Source organism: Ochotona princeps, chromosome X (assembly GCF_030435755.1).
Source record: "Ochotona princeps isolate mOchPri1 chromosome X, mOchPri1.hap1, whole genome shotgun sequence".
In the NCBI taxonomy this organism is placed as follows: Eukaryota; Metazoa; Chordata; class Mammalia; order Lagomorpha; family Ochotonidae; genus Ochotona; species Ochotona princeps.
Window position 1 is genome coordinate 104,820,677 of NC_080865.1, and position 19,570 is coordinate 104,840,246.

At 45.6% G+C, this 19,570-nt stretch overlaps 1 protein-coding gene and 1 non-coding gene across 2 annotated transcripts in view; one reads left to right on the forward strand and one right to left on the reverse strand.

The window, feature by feature from the left end:
* Positions 1-14,669, forward strand: part of PASD1 (PAS domain containing repressor 1) — a 55,901-nt gene extending 41,232 nt beyond the window's left edge. Inside the window, exons 11-17 of the mRNA XM_058659181.1 lie at positions 1,405-1,531; positions 4,764-5,029; positions 8,828-9,004; positions 9,336-9,506; positions 9,876-10,159; positions 11,619-11,781; positions 13,983-14,669. Of these exons, the coding sequence (XP_058515164.1) occupies positions 1,405-1,531; positions 4,764-5,029; positions 8,828-9,004; positions 9,336-9,506; positions 9,876-10,159; positions 11,619-11,781; positions 13,983-14,108 (1,314 nt within the window). The 3' untranslated portion in view covers positions 14,109-14,669. The remainder of the gene's footprint in view (positions 1-1,404; positions 1,532-4,763; positions 5,030-8,827; positions 9,005-9,335; positions 9,507-9,875; positions 10,160-11,618; positions 11,782-13,982) is intronic.
* Positions 7,573-7,679, reverse strand: LOC118760511 (U6 spliceosomal RNA). The gene has a single exon (XR_004996819.2). It is a non-coding gene; the product is annotated as a U6 spliceosomal RNA (small nuclear RNA).
* Positions 14,670-19,570: the final 4,901 nt, after the last annotated feature.

Consider the following 19,570-nt stretch of genomic DNA (forward strand, 5'->3'; position numbering starts at 1 on the left):
TAATTCCACAGGATAGTGGGGTGATTAGTTTGCAATAGGCTGTTAGATATTTTATGAGGAACTGTAAGAAAAGAGTTCGAAGGCCCCAAGCATAAAGCAGTGATAAAAAGGTGGAAAAGTTAACTGCTATAGCTTAATCATATATTATATCATGGGGTGAAATATCACAGTATATCTCATAAACTTAGCAATTATTGTATGTGTATTTAAAAATGATACACAGATGTGTTAAGCAATCTGGGTTACTCATTACACACAGACTGTATCCCACAAATGCAAAACTACACAGAAAAGTAATGGAAACGGAATTAAAAGTTTTGTTTTGGTGAAAACTCTGAAATTTACACATAGTTTTTCCATATTATACATTTTCCATGAACTTTGGGGCGCTTTCTGGTACACATAAATAAAATAGTAATAGTAAAAAAATAGCAAATAAAACCTGAAGGAAAAAGGTAAAGATGAAGAGACATTCCAGGAGGCACCTCCAGAGCTGAAAACTGACCAGGTCTTCCTTCAGATCTTCCTGCTGCTGTGTTGACTTGTCTAGCACAGGTGACAGATTGGGTCACTACAAATTCAAAATGACTGAGTCGTCAGAACGGCTTGATTCCCAATCCTTCTACTTACCAGTTATGTGACCTGAGGGAAATCTTTACAAAAGAAAAAAGAAAGACAGTTTGGCAGTCCTTCACCTATAAATTGGAAAGGAAGAGAGAATAATCACTGCTAGGCTACCTCATGGGGATTTGTTGATGTTCAAAAAACAAAACAGACTTAGGAGTGTATTTTCTGCATCCCTGCAGTGGAAGAAACATCTGTGAGAACAGGGACACTTGGCTGGCTGTTGGACAGCATATATCCAGCATCTTAAACAGGTTTGGCACACATAGTAGGCAGTCATATGTGTCCAATGTACACATGAGTATGAATTGTGGGAAAATGGCTTCATCAGTTATGGTGCAGTATTCCCAAAACTGTCTCGTGTGTTTTTGAGCAAGTGCTTTGAGGCTGATAATCATAAATGGAAAATGAGGTGGCCTCCATCATTGGCTGCTGCTGTGCCAGCATCCTGCCAATTCCACTGAAACATGTAATTTGTCAAAACTTTGATATAGGGGCATTTAAAAAAATTCTTCTGCTGATAGCATACGTGTATGTAGTGTTTCCCTTCTTCAGTTTGGTGGCATGTACCTCCTGACTTCCATGATCTCAGCTTGGTGCTGTCCTCAAGAACACTTTTCAAGGACACAGTGGGTTTTTTGTAGCATGTTTTCAGATGATTGAAAACAGTGTTAGGAATTTGGGTGTGAAATATGGCACAATGCATTCTGCTTTTGCTTTCTGTTGTGTATCTATCTGCTAAATGAAAGAGCAGCTCCTTTCTCTTTTGGAAATTCACAGGATCAGTCTGATATTGTGACTGTTGAAGAGTATGGACCACAAGAAGCCACTCATGTGATTAAGATAGAATCTGACTCATCTTGCAACTCTAGAACGTCTTCCCTGGAAACTATGTCTGATTCTCCAGGTATGTAAATTTGGGCATTTGGATAGAAGATTATCAGAAGAAAAACAGTGGATCTGTAAGTTGGTTACAGCTTTTGAAATGAAGTTAATGCTATATTTCTAATGGAATTCAGTCTCAGGAGGGAACTCCAGCTTACTTTATCTTCTGTGAATTTATTGAGATGATGATGAGAGAGAAGTGAAAATGAATATCTCATTCCAAGTTCAAGTGATTGGGAATAGTAGCATTTTCTCCCGGTTAAGTTTACTTTTCCAAAATGCTGGAGCTCAGTCATGGGAAGAATAGTGCATTATCTTTTCCTGCTGCTGCGATTTGTTCTGTTGTGGTGTAGTAGTTTCATTCCAAAGAAATCTCTGGGAAGGGTTTGACGAGAGCAGAAGGGAAAGGGTGTCTCCAAGAGCAGTGGCACTTCCGCATGAGTTAGAGTGTTAAATGCTTGTGCAACTCTACTGATATATTGAAGCACAAAACCTTCAGGTCTGCGTAGTCCACATCATGACCTCTAATTAGCTGAACTGTATCATAGACAGCTTTTTAAGGGGGTGGAATCTCCATTTATAGAATTCATGCTTCCATTTAAAATTTTAAAATGCTAATTTACTTATTTAATTTTTATTTGAAAGGCAGAATTTTGCTTTCGGAGGACAGAGAGGGAGAGTGCAGACGCCTCCTCAGGAACTGTTGTAATCCCCTCCTCCACTCCACATGGTGACCAATAAAGGCCATTCATACTGCGGTGGGAGGGGGCGGGGAAGGCAGACTTTTACAGAGAGAGTAGAGACAGAGAGAGAGGTCTTCTAGCCACTGGTTCACTCCCGAAGTGGACACAATGGACAGAGCTGAGCCAATCTGAAGCCAGGAGCCAGGAAATTCTTGTGGGTCTCTGATATGGGTGCAGAGGTCCAGGAACTTGAGCCATGCTCCACTGCTGTTCCATGCCATAAACAGGAAGCTAGATTGTAAGTGGAGCAGGCAAGCATAAAGTGGTGTCCAGATGGAATGCTGGCACCACGGGCGGAGGATTAACTTGCTATGCCAGCATACCAGCCCCTATTTTTTGTATTTTTACACTTTTGCTTTTTAAAATATGAGAGTATCTCAGTAAGTTTTTGAAAATGGAATTAAAAGAAAAAAATTTAATTTTCATTCCATAAAAGTTTGAGACCCATGCATATGAGCAATCCATCTATGCATGGCTTTAAAAATTTTCCAACCAAAATTAACTTCTAGTAATACCATTTACCATGAATTCCTTAGAATACTCTAATGCTGTTGGTTAACAAACCTTTTATTATTGCTGTAAGTCTCAAAGCTTTGTTCCAAAAGTAAGTACTTTCACAATGATGGATTTTTGGCTGGAGGGGACAAAGCTCATCAATTCACAATTGTGATTTGCAAAATTTGTAAGCTCAGTGATTGCCTAAGCATACACTTTCCATGTAAGGCATCACTGGACAAGTGCTTCTGACTCTTCACAGCTGGCTTTCCACTGAAATGGCCACATTGCAACAACTAGCAATAGCAGATGGCATTGCTGTATAAATTAAGTAGTTCATAGATTTCTCACTATCATTAATAATTCATTGTTTTATATTTAGAATCAGAAAACCATAAGTGAGCTGTTAACATGCTAAACTGAGTTAGAAAGTGACTGACAGTGACAAAAGAAGTTAAGTAAAACAGTTTGGCCAAGGTTGTACTAAACAAGAAGTAGAGATATTCAGAAGGCAGTTTTCGAAATATTTAAAGTGGTTATTCAAAACTCTTGTCCTGAGCCTGGTGGCGTGGCCTAGCAGCTGAAGTCCTCGCCTTGAACACACCAGGATTCCATATGGGCACCTGTTCTAATCCCAGCAGCCCCACTTCCCATCCAGCTCCCTGCTTGTGGCCTGGGAAAGCAGTCGAGAATGGCCCAAAGTCTTGGGACCCCGCACCTGTGTGGGAGACCTGGAAGAAGTTCCTGGCTCCTGGCTTTGGATCGGCTCAGCTAGGGCTGTTGCGGTCACTTGGGGAGTGAACCAGTGGATGGAAGATCTTTCTCTCTGTCTCTCCTCCTCTCTGTATATCTGACTTTCCAGTAAAAATAAATAAATCTTAAAAAAGAAACTAACAAACAAAAAAATCTCATGTGCTATGGTAAAGGACAGTTAGGTCATGTCCTTAGCGTTGTGGTAAGATGCGTAATACAATGTTGGTTTGTTCATTGCACAAAATTTTATACAAAGTAGTTTCACGATTGGCAATCCACAATTCTGTAAGAGAAAAAATATTATTTATTGTAAGCTGTGTATGCACTTCTTTTTTCTTCCTTTTGGTTTCTAATACCCAAGCAAGCCACTGTTTTCTGAAGCTACTTAGCTGGTTTTCCTTTTTCCTCATCCCCTTCACTGTGGATATGATATTGTATTTGTAATGTGGTTAGATTTATTTGTCATAGTCTGCATGCCAAGCTTTGTTTCCTCACACTGCAGTCAGTTTATTTTTAAGCTTAGGTTTATCAAAATTCACTGTTCTGGGTGTATAGTGCAGCAGCTTCTTTGTACTGCCTCTTATACTCATCAGTCCTGTGTCCAACACTCTGAGCATCACGGGCTGCATTCCGTCTTTGCAGGTTTCACTGCTCTGGACTGGCATGGTGATGGACTTACGCAATGTCCAGCTCTTTGGTCCTGTGTCTTTGACTTTGTCCAAAGCAGCTAACATCCAGCCATGTTGTCACAATCATCAGTTCATTGCTTTTTTGTTGCTGAGTTGTAATGTGTCTTGTGAATGTACTCTATATTTCAGTTCATTCACTTAAAGTAGGAAGTCTGGTTTATTTCCATTTTTCATGATTATGAATAAATCTATGAATATTTACATAGAGATTTTAGTGGAAATACATTTCCACTTCGCTAGGCACATTCCAAACATGGGCCATAAGGGAAGTAGTGTGTATTCATCTGTTGGTTAGTATCACGTTCTTATGAGTGGCGATTGAGAACAACTAGAATGACAGGCGCCAGTTTATGCTGGAGGGATGGAGAGACAGAAATTCAGCTCTCTCCCTCTGTTTTCTGCATTTTCAAACATGCCAAGATTCAAAAAATCACAGTGTTCTTGAGATTCCTGGTGCCTGACATGTCTGTTCCTTAATGTGATTAAGCTGGATTTCACTGTTGTATAATCCCTTTGAGAACTCAAAAACTTATGCTTTTTTTCAGTCATGAACTTGCTCTATTTTCTTCTGCAGTGGGATCCTTGCAGAGCTTTGGATATGAACCTGAAGTGGATCCGGAGAAACTGAAGGATCCAGTTGACCTAGAGTTTTCAGTGAGCTCAGATAACACAGATGACACGGAGGATTCAGTGAATGCAGTGACTCTGGACAATTCACTAGCAGCGTCCTCGATGGATCCAAATGAGCCTGACTATGTGGAAGGCTCACCGAACTCAGAGGGCCCCGTGGTGCAGGAGATCCTGTCCTCCGCCACCGTATCAGCTAGCCTCAGGGCTCAGGTACGTCTGTGACTCCGACACCTTTGTGTGCTCCTCAAACCTTGCCAAACACTCAACTGTCACTCTTGTGCCCGGTTTCACTCTTGTAGAAAGCACACTTTTTTTTTTTACTTTAAAGACTTAGTTATTTTTACTGGAAAGATAAATTTTACAGAGATAGGAGAGACAGAAAGATCTTCTTTCTACTGATCCACTGCCTGAGTGGCCACAATGGCCCTAGCTGAGCCGATCTGAAGCCAGGAACCCAGAACTTCTTCTGGGTCTCCCATGCAGGTGCAGGGTCCCAAGACTTTGGGCCATTTTCGACTGCTTTCCCAGGCCACAAGCGGGGAGCTGGATGGGAAGCAGCGGGGCTGCTGGGACATGAACTGGTGTCCATATGGGATCCTGGTGCGTGCAAGGCAAGGATTTAGCTACTGCTCGATTGTGCCGGGCCTGAAAACACACCTGTTAAATGCAAGCAAGCAAAATTCCATCCCTGCCTCTGTTGTAGTGGATTTGCAGATGCAGCTTAGAAGCCAGAGATGGTTCTTGCCAACAGAAAGGTTGGAGACTGTCTGCTTGAGAACAGATTTCTTTTCTCTTTTTGTGGAATGCCCAAGCAGTTTCAGGCAAATTGAATGCTTGAGTACTAAGAAAAGCCGATGTTTGCAAGAGCTGTGCTGGCTCCTTACCAGTGTGTACAGAGGAGTAGCCATCCTGCAGAAGACACCTGCCTTGCCTGCCCATACCAGCCCTTCCATCAGGCTAGCATTTCCGTGTGCTGTTCTGTGAAGTTGGATCGAACATTTCACTGTTACATGTATTCAATCTTCAGCAAAACATTTGGATTAGGCGTTCTGTAGTCCATCTGTTACCAAATGTGTGTACATAAGTGCAGATTAGGATAATCATCTTGTATATTAGAGATGATTATTAAAATCCGGATCGGCAGCCACGGCAATACGTTTATGGTCAGTTATGCTGAATTATGTACATCAGTCACTGAGTTTAACTTGAATCGATCCATTACTAATGCCAAAGGCATCTTTATCTGATGAAAAGAGTTGAAGACTAGAAGACAGTTGTTTGAATTTGCTGCCTCCACAGTGTAACCTTGGCAAGCCTGTGGGTCTGTTCCTCCATCGTGAAATGGTCTTAACCTTGCAAGGGCATTATGCACTGCTGGGAATATTATTTGAATTATTTAAAAGGAAATATCTGTGGAAATCTATTTTGTGCTTATTTATGTTTGCATTATGTGAGAATCTATTTTTCCTTTCACTGTCACCAGATTTCTTTTCTTGTGAATATATTTCTAGCTCCTACCCAAGCATAGTCTCTGATTGAAGTCACTGGACTAACAACAATGGATGTTGTATAGCCTGGCTTTGTAGGTAGCCAGGCTGAGTGCCATGGAGTGACACCCTGGAGTGTACCCCCAAGCTAGAGCCCAAGACCAAGAAGGAACTGGGAAAGATTGCAGAGGCAACAAAGATTCTGATAAGGACCTAGGGGGATGATAGGGAAGCTGTGTCCGTATGGCTGAAGGGCTGCCATGCTTACGAGAATCAAATGCAAGTTGATGCTAGAGCATGGGGGAAGGGTGGGGTAGGCAGGTGACGTGAAATCCCTGCAGGGAAGCCATGTGGCTTTGCTACTCCTCAGACAGATTTGGGTACCTCCCACAATAGTGAGTCCCTTCCCTGTCAGTGGAAAATGTTAAGGTCTAAGGTTTGATAGCTGATTTTCCAGGGACAACAAAAAGAAGATTCCTGTCAGGAGAGGTTGTTTAAGATGTATTAACCTGTAAAGTGTGTCTCTTCCTGTCCTCCTGAGTTTAGGAGAGTTTTATGTTTTGTTTTCATGATCTGATAAATGCTTACTTTCATGTAGACCAAAAGGATAACTGGCAGTTTTTAATGGACCAAATATTTTTGTTCCATTGAGGAGGAAAATAAAATTATATGGATCTCTCTCTTTCTTTCACACTCTCTCCTTTCCATCTCTCCATCTCCCTACATCATTATCCCCTCAACTAGTTATCTTCACCATGCAAGATATTGACAGACCATAATGTGATGTAATAGCCTATTTATTTTGGCACTAGAAGTTTCAGGTCCATGTACTTTCCCCCAATTGTTAATTAAAAATTATAAATCAAGGCATGGACTCCTTGTGTTCTTCATGGACATGGCGTCTGCACAGGTTACAGCAAACAAAACTTCTTTCCAGATCCTGTTTCTGATCTATTTTTATTTCTTTAAAAAGTTTTTTTAATTTTTAATTTTTGTTAAATTTTTATTTTGAATTTTTGAATTTTATGGTACAATTTCATAGACACTGGGATTGCCCCCACCCCAAAATCCCACCCCCGACAAGATTTTCACCACGTTGCTATAATCGTAAACTCCTTCATAAGGAGTCATGAGTCTGTTATTTAAGTGTGCCCCAACATTGATGGTACAGACAATGTCAGACAGTCCAGCATCCATTGTCTACACATGTCCAACAGTTTCATCTGGAGTCTGTTTTTGATTTGGAAGCAGGGATACATATTGCAAAAAACTGTGGAACACTTTATGAATTTATATGTCATCCTTGCTCAGGGGCCATGCTAATCTTCTCTGTATCGTTCCATTTTTAATATATGTGCTGCTGAAGCGAGCACCTGATCTATTTTTTTTAAAGATTTATTCATTTTATTACAGCCAGATATACAGAGAGGAGGAGAGACAGAGAGGAAGATCTTCCATCTGATGATTCATTCCCCAAGTGAGCCGCAACGGGCCGATGCGCGCCGATCTGAAGCTGGGAACCTGGAACCTCTTCCGGGTCTCCCATGCGGGTGCAGTGTCCCAATGCATTGGGCCGTCCTCGACTGCCTTCCCACGCCACAAGCAGGGAGCTGGATGGGAAGTGGAGCTGCCGGGATTAGAACCGGCGCCCATATGGGATCCCGGGGCGTGTAAGGCGAGGACTTCAGCCGCTAGGCCACGCCGCCGGGCCCTTGATCTATTTTTTTTAAGATTTAATTTACTTATTTGCAAGACAGGGTTACACAGACACACACACACACACACGCGGAGAGTGAGAGAGAGAGAGACAGAGAGAGAGACAGAGAGAGACAGAGAGAGAGAGCACGAGCGGCAATGGCCAGAGTTGGACTAGGCTGACGCCAAGAACTGGGAGCTTCATGCAGGTCTCCCACATAGGTGCAGGGGCCAAGGTACCTGGATTGTCTTCCACTACTTTCCCCAGGCACATTGGCAGGGGCTGGATCTGAAGTGCAGCTGCCAGGTCTCGAGCTAGAGCCCATATGGGATGCCAGAATTACGAGTGGCAGCTTAGTCCGTTATGCCACAGTGCCAACCCCAGAAGTCCACTTTTTAAAATTCTCTCACATGAGTTCCTTCCTTTGCATGTCTTCTCCCTCTGGCCTATTTTACATCCCTGTTTTAACTTTAATTCATCCTACTATCTTCTTCCTGACTCTGACAGTCTGACCTGAGAGTGCACCACTTTGGCTTCTCTCTTCCATTCTTCCACTGGTGACTGTGAGTTCATGTCTCTGGCCCAATTTTATATCTTTCCTTTTAGGAAAAAAAAATCAGACTAAATGATCAGTGAGTCCATTTCTAATGTAGAATTATCAGATTCTTACAATTATCCTCAGTTCATCTTTCTGTAAATGAATTAAATATGGATTGGAGTGCTATTATTTCTAAGTCTTAGTCTAAAAAATGTAAAGTAAAACAACATGGTGAGATTTGAAGAACATAGTGTTCCTGTATGTGAATCAATGATTCCTTCCTACAGTCGGCATCATTTCCTTTTGCTTCCAACACCGGTGGCCATGAACTGAACCTGATGCAGAAGTTCAAGGAACAGCTGCAAGTCCGAACTCGGGTGCTACAGGCTGACATAACAAGCCAGCAAGATGCTCTGGAAATGATGAAGGAGCAACTCCAGACGATGCAGGAGTCTATGTGTCAGGTCAGCGACCGGCTCTGTGTGAGTGTCAGGAGGGAGAGCAGAGAGGGACCTTGGCACCCCTCAAGGAGTTAGTCAATAGGGCCTGATGGTACAAGCAACTGCTCTTCACAGAGAGGCATGGGACAGCTGCTGCTTGGGATTTTCTCCTGCTCTTAGCTGCAGGAGCTGTGATGGGCCCCAAGGCCCTTGATGGTGAAAGACATGGCTTGCGTGCAGACAAGACTTCGTTTGGGTTTTTTTGTGGACAGTCCTGCTGCATTCTTGGCATAGCTTGTTCCCTAAGAAAAGGTGTGAAACCTGAATAAGACTTTGTGACTTTGTGTCTTTACAGATGCAGACAACCATACCACACCGCACTATCAGTCCTGAACTCAAGGCTGAATGCTCCGGCCAACGGAAGAGGTCCTTCCCGGATGTCCATGAGGCCAAACGCTTCTGTGGCCCATCTCGCTCTTCAGTCTTCCCTAATACATTTGAAAATCAGCCCACTACTTCCAGCCAGGTGTGGAAAGCCCATCTGAAATGTGGAACTGAAGTGGGATTTTATTTTCATGAGGATTTGAACTCACTTTGTTCTCCTGAGGGAGTAATGGCTTTAGTTCATTTATACAAAATAGTTAAAAAGTCTTGTGCCAACTAGACCCAAACACATGCTATCCCGTGCTCATATACATGTGTATATGTGCTGCAGTAGTACACTCTCTCAGCAGCATGATACCAGCTGGTGCCCTGTCAAACCAGGAGACAGCCGCACTGAGCCCCGTGAGCAGAGGCAGGAGGCTGTGGGTGTCAGCTTTGTGGGGGGTGCGGCGGGAAGACTTCATGCTTTTCTGCGAGGCCTGAGCTGTGGTACTCTCATCTTTTGCTGTAGCGCTACTTGCAGGAGCAGGAGCAGTACTTGCAGGAACAGCAGATGCTGCTGCAGCAGCAGATGGAACAGCTGCAGGAGCAGAAGAAGCAGCAACAGCAGCAGGATGCCATGCTGGGGAATCAGACGATGAAGCTGTGCTTGCCGAGCCAAACTCTGCCTGTCTACAATAAACACGTTACATATGTGCAGACTCCACCCATTGTTGTTCCGCTACAAATAATAACTGAGCAGAAGCCCCCTGACTACTACCAACATGTAGATACTGACTGCCCGGAAAGTTCCAGGTAAGGAGTGTGTGGAATGGCCATATGGCTAAAATCACTGTTTTCTTCTCAGGGACATGGGATGCCAGTAGCTTTCTGTGTAAGCCAAGGGTGGGGAGTGTTTTTTTTTTCTGCCAAGGGCCATATGGAAAGTTATAATATCATCTGTGTGCTATACAAAGTGATTAGCTTAAAAGGTAGTCTGCTCTACAGACTCACTAAACTTTGAGTCCCGTCTGCAGTTGCTTTTGTGGAGGCAGACCTGCACACTAGAAGTTCCTCACTCCTGCTCTAAACAGTAGAAACTTGCTCTCATATCACCTTTCTCTGTGGACACTGTGGACACTGGCCACACTGCCTCTGTATGCATGGTGCATGGCCAAGCATTCATTGATAGAACAGAGGAGTCCTAGTGTACAAAAGCAATAGACTAGGAAGCCTCACAACTAGGGAAGTAGCTTGTAGACCAAGATGACCACTTGATTTGATTTCTTCAGCCCGGTCTCTCAGCACAGAGCATCTGTAGAGAAGTGGTCAAGCAGAGTATCTGGGCTTCCAGAATCAAGCTCCAACTTTCCTGGTATCTGTTGATCACAGTAGAGCAAATGAAAGAATTTCCATGGCCTTGACAGTCAGTACGAGGTAACTGAGGAGTGTGTTGAAACTGTAGCTACAGAGTCTGGGATGGGGTTGTACACTGACCACAAGATCTCCAGGCTTGGGCCCGGCGGCGTGGCCTAGCAGCTAAAGTCCTCGCCTTGAACACACCAGGATCCCATATGGGCGCCGGTTCTAATCCTGGTGGCTCCACTTCCCATCCAGCTCCCTGCTTGTGGCCTGGGAAAGCAGTCGAGAACAGCCAAAGCCTTGGGACTCTACACCCATGTGGGAGACCTGGAAGAAGTTCCTGGTTCCCGGCTTCTGATCGGCGCGCATCAGCCATTGCGCTCACTTGGGGAGTGAATTATCGGGTGGAAAATCTTCCTCTCTGTCTCTCCTCCTCTCTGTATATCTGACTTTCCAATAAAAATAAATAAATCTTTAATAAAAACCTCCAGGCTTACGATATTGGAGAGAACACTGAGTTTGAAGTCACACAATCTCTGTTGCAGTTCCTACTCAGATGCCAGATTCTTTACTGATTTTGAGGGTAAGGACATGACTTGCCTAAGGCATATTTTTGGCAGCCCTAGGAATGACCAAGTAATGAATAAGAAAATGTAAAGCAAATAATAAGGCACATAACTTCTTACTGTACCTCCATTCACTTTACTTGGGAAGATTAGGTCTTGCCCGCAATGTGCCGGAAGCACCTGTGAGTGAGTAGGAACATGTCTCTGAGCCATAATTTCTAGGTCTACCTCACTGCAGCAGCTTTATTCTCTTACAGTTTTGTTCTTAGGCAGCAACACTTGACCTCTGTGGCTCAGCTGCTCTTGGTGCATAGCCCAAATTCTGAAATGATTTTTGTGTATTCCAGAAGTAGTGAATCAACTCTGACAACCTTGGAGACACCTCAAGACTACCTCAAACTTTGGCGTCAGCCAACTCCTCCTCCTCAGCTCCAAGCTTTCTATGGAGTTAATCCTTGGATCAGCACTGAACAGAAGACTGACGTACAGGTGCAGCCCGTGTGGCACCAGGTGAGCTGCAGCCTTCTCCTTTCCCTACAGCACATGTCGAGAGGAACTTGGGCTCCTTCCCACCAGCAGACCCCAGGCATGAAATTCAGACTTCAAACTTATGTATTTACTTACTTGAAATGAGGCAGAAAGAAGAGAGAGAGAGAAATCTTCTGTGGTCTGGTTTATTCCACAAGTGGATAAAGCAACCAGGGATGAACCAGACCAAAGCTCCGTCTTGGTCTCCCGTGTGGATGGCAGGGGTCCAAGCAGTTGGGCCATCTTCTGCTACTTTCCCAAACAAATTAGCAGGGAACTCTGTCAGAAGCAGAGCAGCTGGGCTTCAACTGGTGCTCTGATATGCTATGGCAGTATCAAAGGCAGTGGCTTAGCCTACCACACCACAGCTTGAGTTCCAAAGCTAAACACACAAGAGAACGATTATCCAGATGATGCTTGTGCTCAGTGCTGAGCAGGGGTTCTTGAAAAAAAGTGAGTTTTGCTAGTGATCTTAAGTGCACTCTTTGAAACTTCTCAAAAATATGTTAGTTGGTTAGCTTGAGCCATGCTATACTTTTAATGCTGAGGGCATTGCCTGTGCCCAAGGTCCCTTTCTGTACTTATAATCTTTAGTTCTGCTACTGAGTCTACGGCTCACGGTGGATTTTTTTTTCCTTGTGCTGAAAAGAAAGCAAAGGTACCTACTGAAAGAGCCTGCTCTCCTCTATCAGATGCCCCATATTTGGAAGAGCAGCCCACTTGGGCATGCCAGCTACATTAACCACATTTCCAAGATAGAATGTGGACAGATGGCAGCGAAACAGTGGGTTTTGCTCCCTGCTAAGCTACTAGCAGGTCCTGTGGGGACTGTAGGCACAATCTGAGGAATAGCACTTTTAGCAAAATGCTGATTTTTAGAACTCCTTAATCTAGCCTTTCTTTTCTTTTAAGTGACTGCAACAAAAATGCCAGTACACCAAGGTGCAGTGAAGGAATTTAGATATTTTAAATGACTGAAGATGTGATTATACTCAAATAGTTTGACGAACCTATCCACCAGAGCTCCCAGAAAATTGGTTCCTTATAGAGTCTGCTCATATGTGAAATGTGTAGGTTCAGTGATTCCGCTATGAATGCCAGACTCTGGTGAGATTCTTCATGCCTGATTATTGATTTATTTATTTATTTATTAAAAGATATATATTCCAAAATTATAGGGAGAGAGAGAAATACTTTTTATCCACCAGATTCATCTGCTAAATAGTAGCAACTGCTATGGCTGGGCCTAGCCAAAACTAGGAGACTGGAACTCCATCCAGGTCTTCCATGTGGGTGGCAGGTCCCAAGCACTTGGGCCATCTGTCACTGCTTTCCCAGGCTCATTAGCAAGGGATTAGATTAGAAAGAGAGTAGACCAAGGTGAACTGTAGCTACACTATAGGGTGCTGGTATCTCAGGCAGTGGCTTAACCTGCCACAACACAATGCCAACCCCTTGTGCTTGGGTTTGAGACCCTTATGCCTCTGGATGAGATCCTGCAAAGCAGAGCAAGCACAAAGCTGAGTACATAGCCCAGGGAGGTGGACAAGGGTGGATTCTGGAAGATTTCTCTGTTGAGAAACAGCAGTGGAGCAACCCAAGGTAGTGGTTGTGTGGCAGCTTCACTATCCACAAAACCTCAAGGGCCCGCCTGCCCTGAGCTATCCGGACACCTCTGGTGGTTTTCGCCGGGATCCCAGCTTGCCTCCTTGTGCTCGCTCTGGCTTCTCTTCTGACCCTCTTTTTTTCCTACTAATTGAAATCCTGTATCACCTCAACACTAGCCCAAAGGAATCCCTCATTATCAAACACAAGAGACCCCAACAACCTACCCTCTGTGAAACCATTTCTGTGGCCATCTTTCTTCCCACCTGCGCACCCCAGGGTGGGCTGGCACCTCTGCTGGATCTAAAGCAGCATGGAAATGACCGCGTGAGGCCTCTCCAGTGAGCTCATACACAGCCGGGAGCTGTGCAAGTGACTTCGGCAAGCCCCAGGTCTGCTTGTGCTGACTGCTAAGCCAGCATGGTGCTGAGAGAGGAAAAGCAGAGGAAGCTCGCTGTCCCAGGCTCCTCATCTCTCCCAGCACTCCGTAGGTTTCATGTGGTAGAGACACTTCTCTGTGGCTTCCTGGCTGAGAGGTCAAGCAAAGGATTCTACCTTGACTCTTTTTATGCCAGCAGGTGCAACTTACTGATGCAAGAACCCAGCAGCTTCCCAATGAAGAAGGTTTCCAGGCTTCTACCACAGACCAAAGGGCCCCTTCTGCCTGTCAGTGGAACCAGAAGTACTTCCATCCAAAGCCATGAGCAGAAGACGGGTGGAGCAGGCCAACAAGGCCTGCAAATTCAGGGAGACCTACCAAGTGCAAGGTGCACAGAGTTCCTTGGTGGGGGGTTTAGGGGGTTAGCATTTACTTTTCTTTCCTGATACACTCTGTTATTGTTTATTAAGCATAACCTGTGTGTTTTTGAAACCCTGCTGCAAAGATAGCCTGTAGCTCCTTGTATTTTAGTATATGACAGCAACCAGGCAATAGTAGGAGCCTGCTGTCTTTGATATGCCCTTGCCAGCTGTGCATACACACATTCCACTATGGGCAGCAGGTCTGTTCAAGTTGGAAAGCCTTTTTTCCTGTCAGAAAAAAAAATCAGCAGAATGGTTTGCAGTCCATTGAGCACTTATTCTTAACCACGAGAATTCTGAGGTCCTGGCCTTTATGGTCAGATGGGCCTCTCTGTCGTTTTGGAGAAACTCAGAGGCGTGGGATTCCAACTGTGGGTATGCCAAATTGTTTCCATCAGAAACACTCACACAGGAGCTAAAGTGATTACAGCCTTATTGCTTAATAAACATTTTCTTTCACTGCAGCTGGCCATGAATTTGTGATTTCTTTTTGGAACCTAGAAGCGGTGTTGACTTGAGTTAAATGGTGCCAGGAGTGCGAGGGAAGGGCTTGCCCACCAGATTATTTGGAGCCTTTGTGCAGGACCTGCAGCCTCCATACCATACTGGCAGAGGCAGCTGACAGCTGCCATCCTGTCTCACTGTGTGTCCAGGCCCAGTTGGTAGCTCAGTTGTGCCGACTCCTCCATTAATACCAAAGGCAGCCACAGACCCACCAGGCCTTGAAGCAGTCAACCTAGTGAGTACTTGCTCTGGGTCAGTGGTTGTGTCCATGGCTGTGCCTCACACTTCCCAGACATCAGCTAAAGGGCTGTGTGCCAAGTGGTTGCCATCTTTGGCATCTACAGCCATTTTCCATTCCCTAGAGGATTTTGGAGTGTGCTTACCAATGAGGCTCGAATGGGAGCATCTTCCCACCTGCTGCCTGGTGTGTGTGCTTGAGGGGCTTGGCCAGCCCTTTCTGAACTTGTTTGCCTTTTTAAGGCAGTCAGCCATTGCTGGAAGAGATAAAGGGCAAACATGGTGCCTCACACAGGAGGAAGCTAGCAGCTCCCTGGCAGTGTCATCTCCATCCAGTGTGTAAACTTAATTTGTGTCCAGCCAAATTCCTGTACAGACGTGCTAATCCCTGGTGTGATGGCAGTGGTATTTCTTAGGATCTGCAGAGGGCTGGTTCTAAGAGCCTCCATCACGGAAACCACAATCCACACATACTCAGGTGTCTAGTGTGAAATGGTGTTGCATTTAGATAGAGCTCACACAGCCACCCATGGCCTTTTCAAGTGCCTGCGGCTGATTTGTAACACCTAACACAATGTAAATGCTGTGCAGATAGCTATTCCACTGTATTGTGTGGGGAATAACGACAAAGAAAAATCCGCATATTTAGTGCAGATGAAATGGTTTTTTTTTCCAAGCTTTTCTGAACTTTTCTTTGTGCAGAATGTTGGATATAGAAATGAAACCTTTGGTAGATAGTTGGGTTTCAGTGAGGCAACGAGAGCGCGCCTCTGATGCCAATACTAGTGTTCTTAGTGGAGGAGCAGGAGAGGCAGCTGCATCCTGAGGATGGCCGCTCACAAACCAAGAGAGTGGGCCTCAGCAGGAAGCCGGCCTTACTGTGCTGCCCCCCCTTCCTGAGCTGTGGGAAATCAATGTCTATTGCTGCAGCCATCTCGCCTGTGGCCTGTGGCGAAGGAGCTGACTAGGAACCTACAAACGTCGTGCACCACTCCCCTTCTCTTAGTGCATGTGGAACTGTTGTTAAGGTTGTACACTTGAGCTAGTCTTCTCACAGCCTTGCTGCAGGCTTCTTCCTCTGAGGTGGACTCTTTCTGGGGCTCTGTGGACCGGCTGGTTTGCCAGGCAGGACAGGAGTCCCACTCTCTCCTTATATGTATATGACCTGCTTGAGAGGCGGAGTTACAGACATCCTCTAGCCACTATTGGACTGCACAAATGGCCACAACAGCTGGAGCTGGTCTGCTCCAAAGCCAGGAGCCGGGAATCGGGAGCTTCTTTTGGGTCTCCTGCATGAATATAGGAGCCAAAATCTTAGACCATCCTCTGCTGCCTTCCCAGGTCATTAGCAGGGAGCTGGACTGGAAGCAGAGCAGCTGAAATCCAACTGACACCTATATGGGATGCTTGAGTCATAGGCAGTGACTTAACCCTCTAAGCCATAGTGCCGACTCAAGATCACCACTTTGCTATGAGACATGTAGGATGAAGGGATTTGCTGGATGACACAGTAAGTTGCCACACATCCCTGTTGGTGGCTCCAGTGAGCCCCGATTAACTTATGTTGTGTACACAAGTTGGAACACTGCAGGTAGGTGGTGGTGGGGCAGGCTGGACTGGAGGGAATTTGACAATTAAATGCCAAGGAGCCTGAAACTCCTGGAGCCATAGATGTTTCCTGACCAGAAGGAGACCCTGACCCCACAGGTCATAGGGTAATTAACCACATGTTCACCTTGTTGATGAAACAAAACCCACAACCCTGTAGAATGAAAACATGTCAAATGCGGGGAGGCAAAGGTCAGGCCGACAGGACAGACAAATTGCAGTATTTAGAAGAGTGCAGTCAAGTGTTTGTGTAAGCCAAGTTCTAGCCCACAGGGCAGGTAGGTGGCAGAGGGGCTGCAGCAGGCCGGGGCTGCAGCAGGCCAGAACTGCAGCAGGCAACAGTCTCACAGGCTGATGTACATAGCAATTTTGGAGTGAATGATCGGCTAGGAAATCCAGTGGAGGCTGCTTGGATGAAGGTTGTCTGTGTACATTCAGAGCCAAGCTGGGAGGAGGAGGCCACCCAGCTGAGGGCTGCTTTTTCCTTCTGTTCTTACCTGCCAGTAGGTGGTGCCCTCTGCCCAAGTGCCGAGCCGGCAGTGGCACTGAGGGAGGCAAGGCCAGGCCCCGTGGCCTTCTACCTTCAGCTGCCTGCTGTGAAGACCAGGGCCACGGCCTTTGCCTTTCAGCACCTACCAACTCCGGAACAGTTAGCGAAGACTCACATACTTCACAAAGTCAGTGAATGGTAGTCTGTCTTCCTGCTGCTCTGAGTTGTGTGGCCTGCCAGGTTCCGCTGCAGACACCGAGGAGATGGCTGCTCCCCGGCGCAGCGGATGCATTGCAGCAACTACTTCTCCCCTTGCAGCATTCACTTGCCCCTCTCTCCATCAGCACGGGTCTCCCCCTCCTCAGCCTTTCTCCTTTCACTGCTGCACTTGCTTTCATGGAAACAGAGAGCTGCATTCCCAAAGGCATGAAGTCTACATTGTTGTGTGTTCCCAGGGTCAGCACGGGTCAGGCATGCAGGAGGTATCACAAAAGATCTGTTGATCAGTGCCCTCTCTCCACCAGAATCCTCCCTTCCTAGGGCCCAAGTTTTTGTTTTCAGCTGCTTGGCAATGGACTGCAGCAGCCCTCTGGCTTGCAGTCAGCCTGTGAGGTACATACTATGGCACTAAAAGCAGGTTCTCTGAACTCCTAGGGCTGATGACTTCCTCCGCCCTTGTCTCCCACGCCCTAGCGTCCCACATTTAGAGGTACCTACAGTGGCTCCAGTTCATGTAGTCGGCATCTGACCCACCCAGCCACTCCCCACCCCAGGTGCCATGGGGAAACTTAGAGCAGGTACAAGGACCAATGGCTCTCAGGACAGTCACCAAACATTAGGTGGAGCGGAGTTGGGCTCGTTTCTTGTTTTCTCTTGCCCCCTGGTGCATGACCTCAGTATTTCAGTTTCCAGTGGCCTTCCTTGGGACCGCTTCAGGTGACCTTTACTGACTACTTGTTCTGGGCCAAGACCCAGGCTCTGTTTCAATGCAGCCCTATTTGGATTTCCATTCTCTCCTCAAGGGCATGCAAATCCATGGGACAACATACAGTCATCCCCATTTATCATCTTGGCCTCCTTCACAATTGATCTCCAGTCTTGACTGAATCCAAGTGTCGGTACTCTGTGTGTTTGCGCTTAAGATTTTCATGCCCCTAGAGAGAGCCACCTAAGTTGGTAGACTTTCTGCTCTGAGATTTCCCAAGGCACAACTCTCCATTCAGAAGCATTCTCAGAATGGTGACGTGCTCGCTCCTCACCCCCCACCTCCATGTCTTGCAGACTGTACTTGCAAACTGGAAGATGTGGGATGAACATTCTCTCATCATTCCATCTCTAAGCCTTCCTTTGTGCTTAGTCTTTCCTCCTTTGCACAGGCTAAAATGGAAGCATTCCCTGTTGCCAAGGTTGCTGTCTTCACCTGTGTTCTGGGTCCCATCTGATCCACATGTCCTCTTTCCACTTCACCTATCCTGTTGCCATGTAAACATTATTTCTTGTTAAACAAAAATCATCACTTGACTCCCACATCCTTCTCCAGCAAGTGCCCGTGTCTTAAAAGCATTTGTCTAGATGTACAGTTACCATTTGCTGTCTCTCCAGTGTACTCAAAAATGTGCTGAGTCTGCCTTAGCTCCCAGCATTGCACTGAAAGATCTCTTCTCAAAGTGCCCGATGAGCTCTGGCTTGTAGAATCCACTAGTCCTTTCTCCCTCCTTCTGCAATTCACTGCAGTCAGCAGTGACTACTCAATTAGAATAAAGGTGCTGATTTATGTGAAATTGTCTTGAGTCCATTTGCCTTACTAAAAACATTTCTTACTTAATCTTTAGTTTTCTAAGCAAGCAAGCATGCATCATTTTCAATGTGTGCCCCTTGTTTCTTCTTCAAATTTCACTTCATTATTTAAAGAAAGATTTCTTCCTGTGTTGGAAGCTCTTCTAACAGTAGAATGGATCACAACTTACTTATGTACTGTTTTGCTGAATAAAACAAGTGAATAGATGCACTTAGACCAAATAAGCAATTGTTCAACTTCTTCCATTTCCTGTAAATGACATCATAAAGTGAAGGCATGGCTGAGTCCCTCTTCTTTCTCCACTCTAGTAAATAGGGTGAGCAATTACTAGACATTTATGGAAAGAATAAATGGAGAGTCCAGGTAAGTCTGAGCAGCAGGCAGGTGTCTGGATCCCCCCTTCCACAGCCTCGAGCCAGGCCAGGCTTCCTGCTGAAGATCTTAGCTTCCCTTCCACTGCCGCTAGGTGGAAGGAGTGTCCTGGGCTTGCCCAAGCCTGAGGTTCAAGAATTTCCTCCATCGACAGCGACCATGCTGGGTACAGATCTCAGACGGTTCTGGGCATGTTCAGCATCATGGCTTTGTCCACCACTGCCATGTTGGTGAGTGGAGTCCAGGTAAGTCTGAGCAGCAGATGGGTGTCTGGGTCTCCCAGTCATGTGGCTGTGGCTGGGTAACCCGCACTGAGCCAAGGTTTCTGCTGGGAATCTAGCTCCCCATCCACCGCT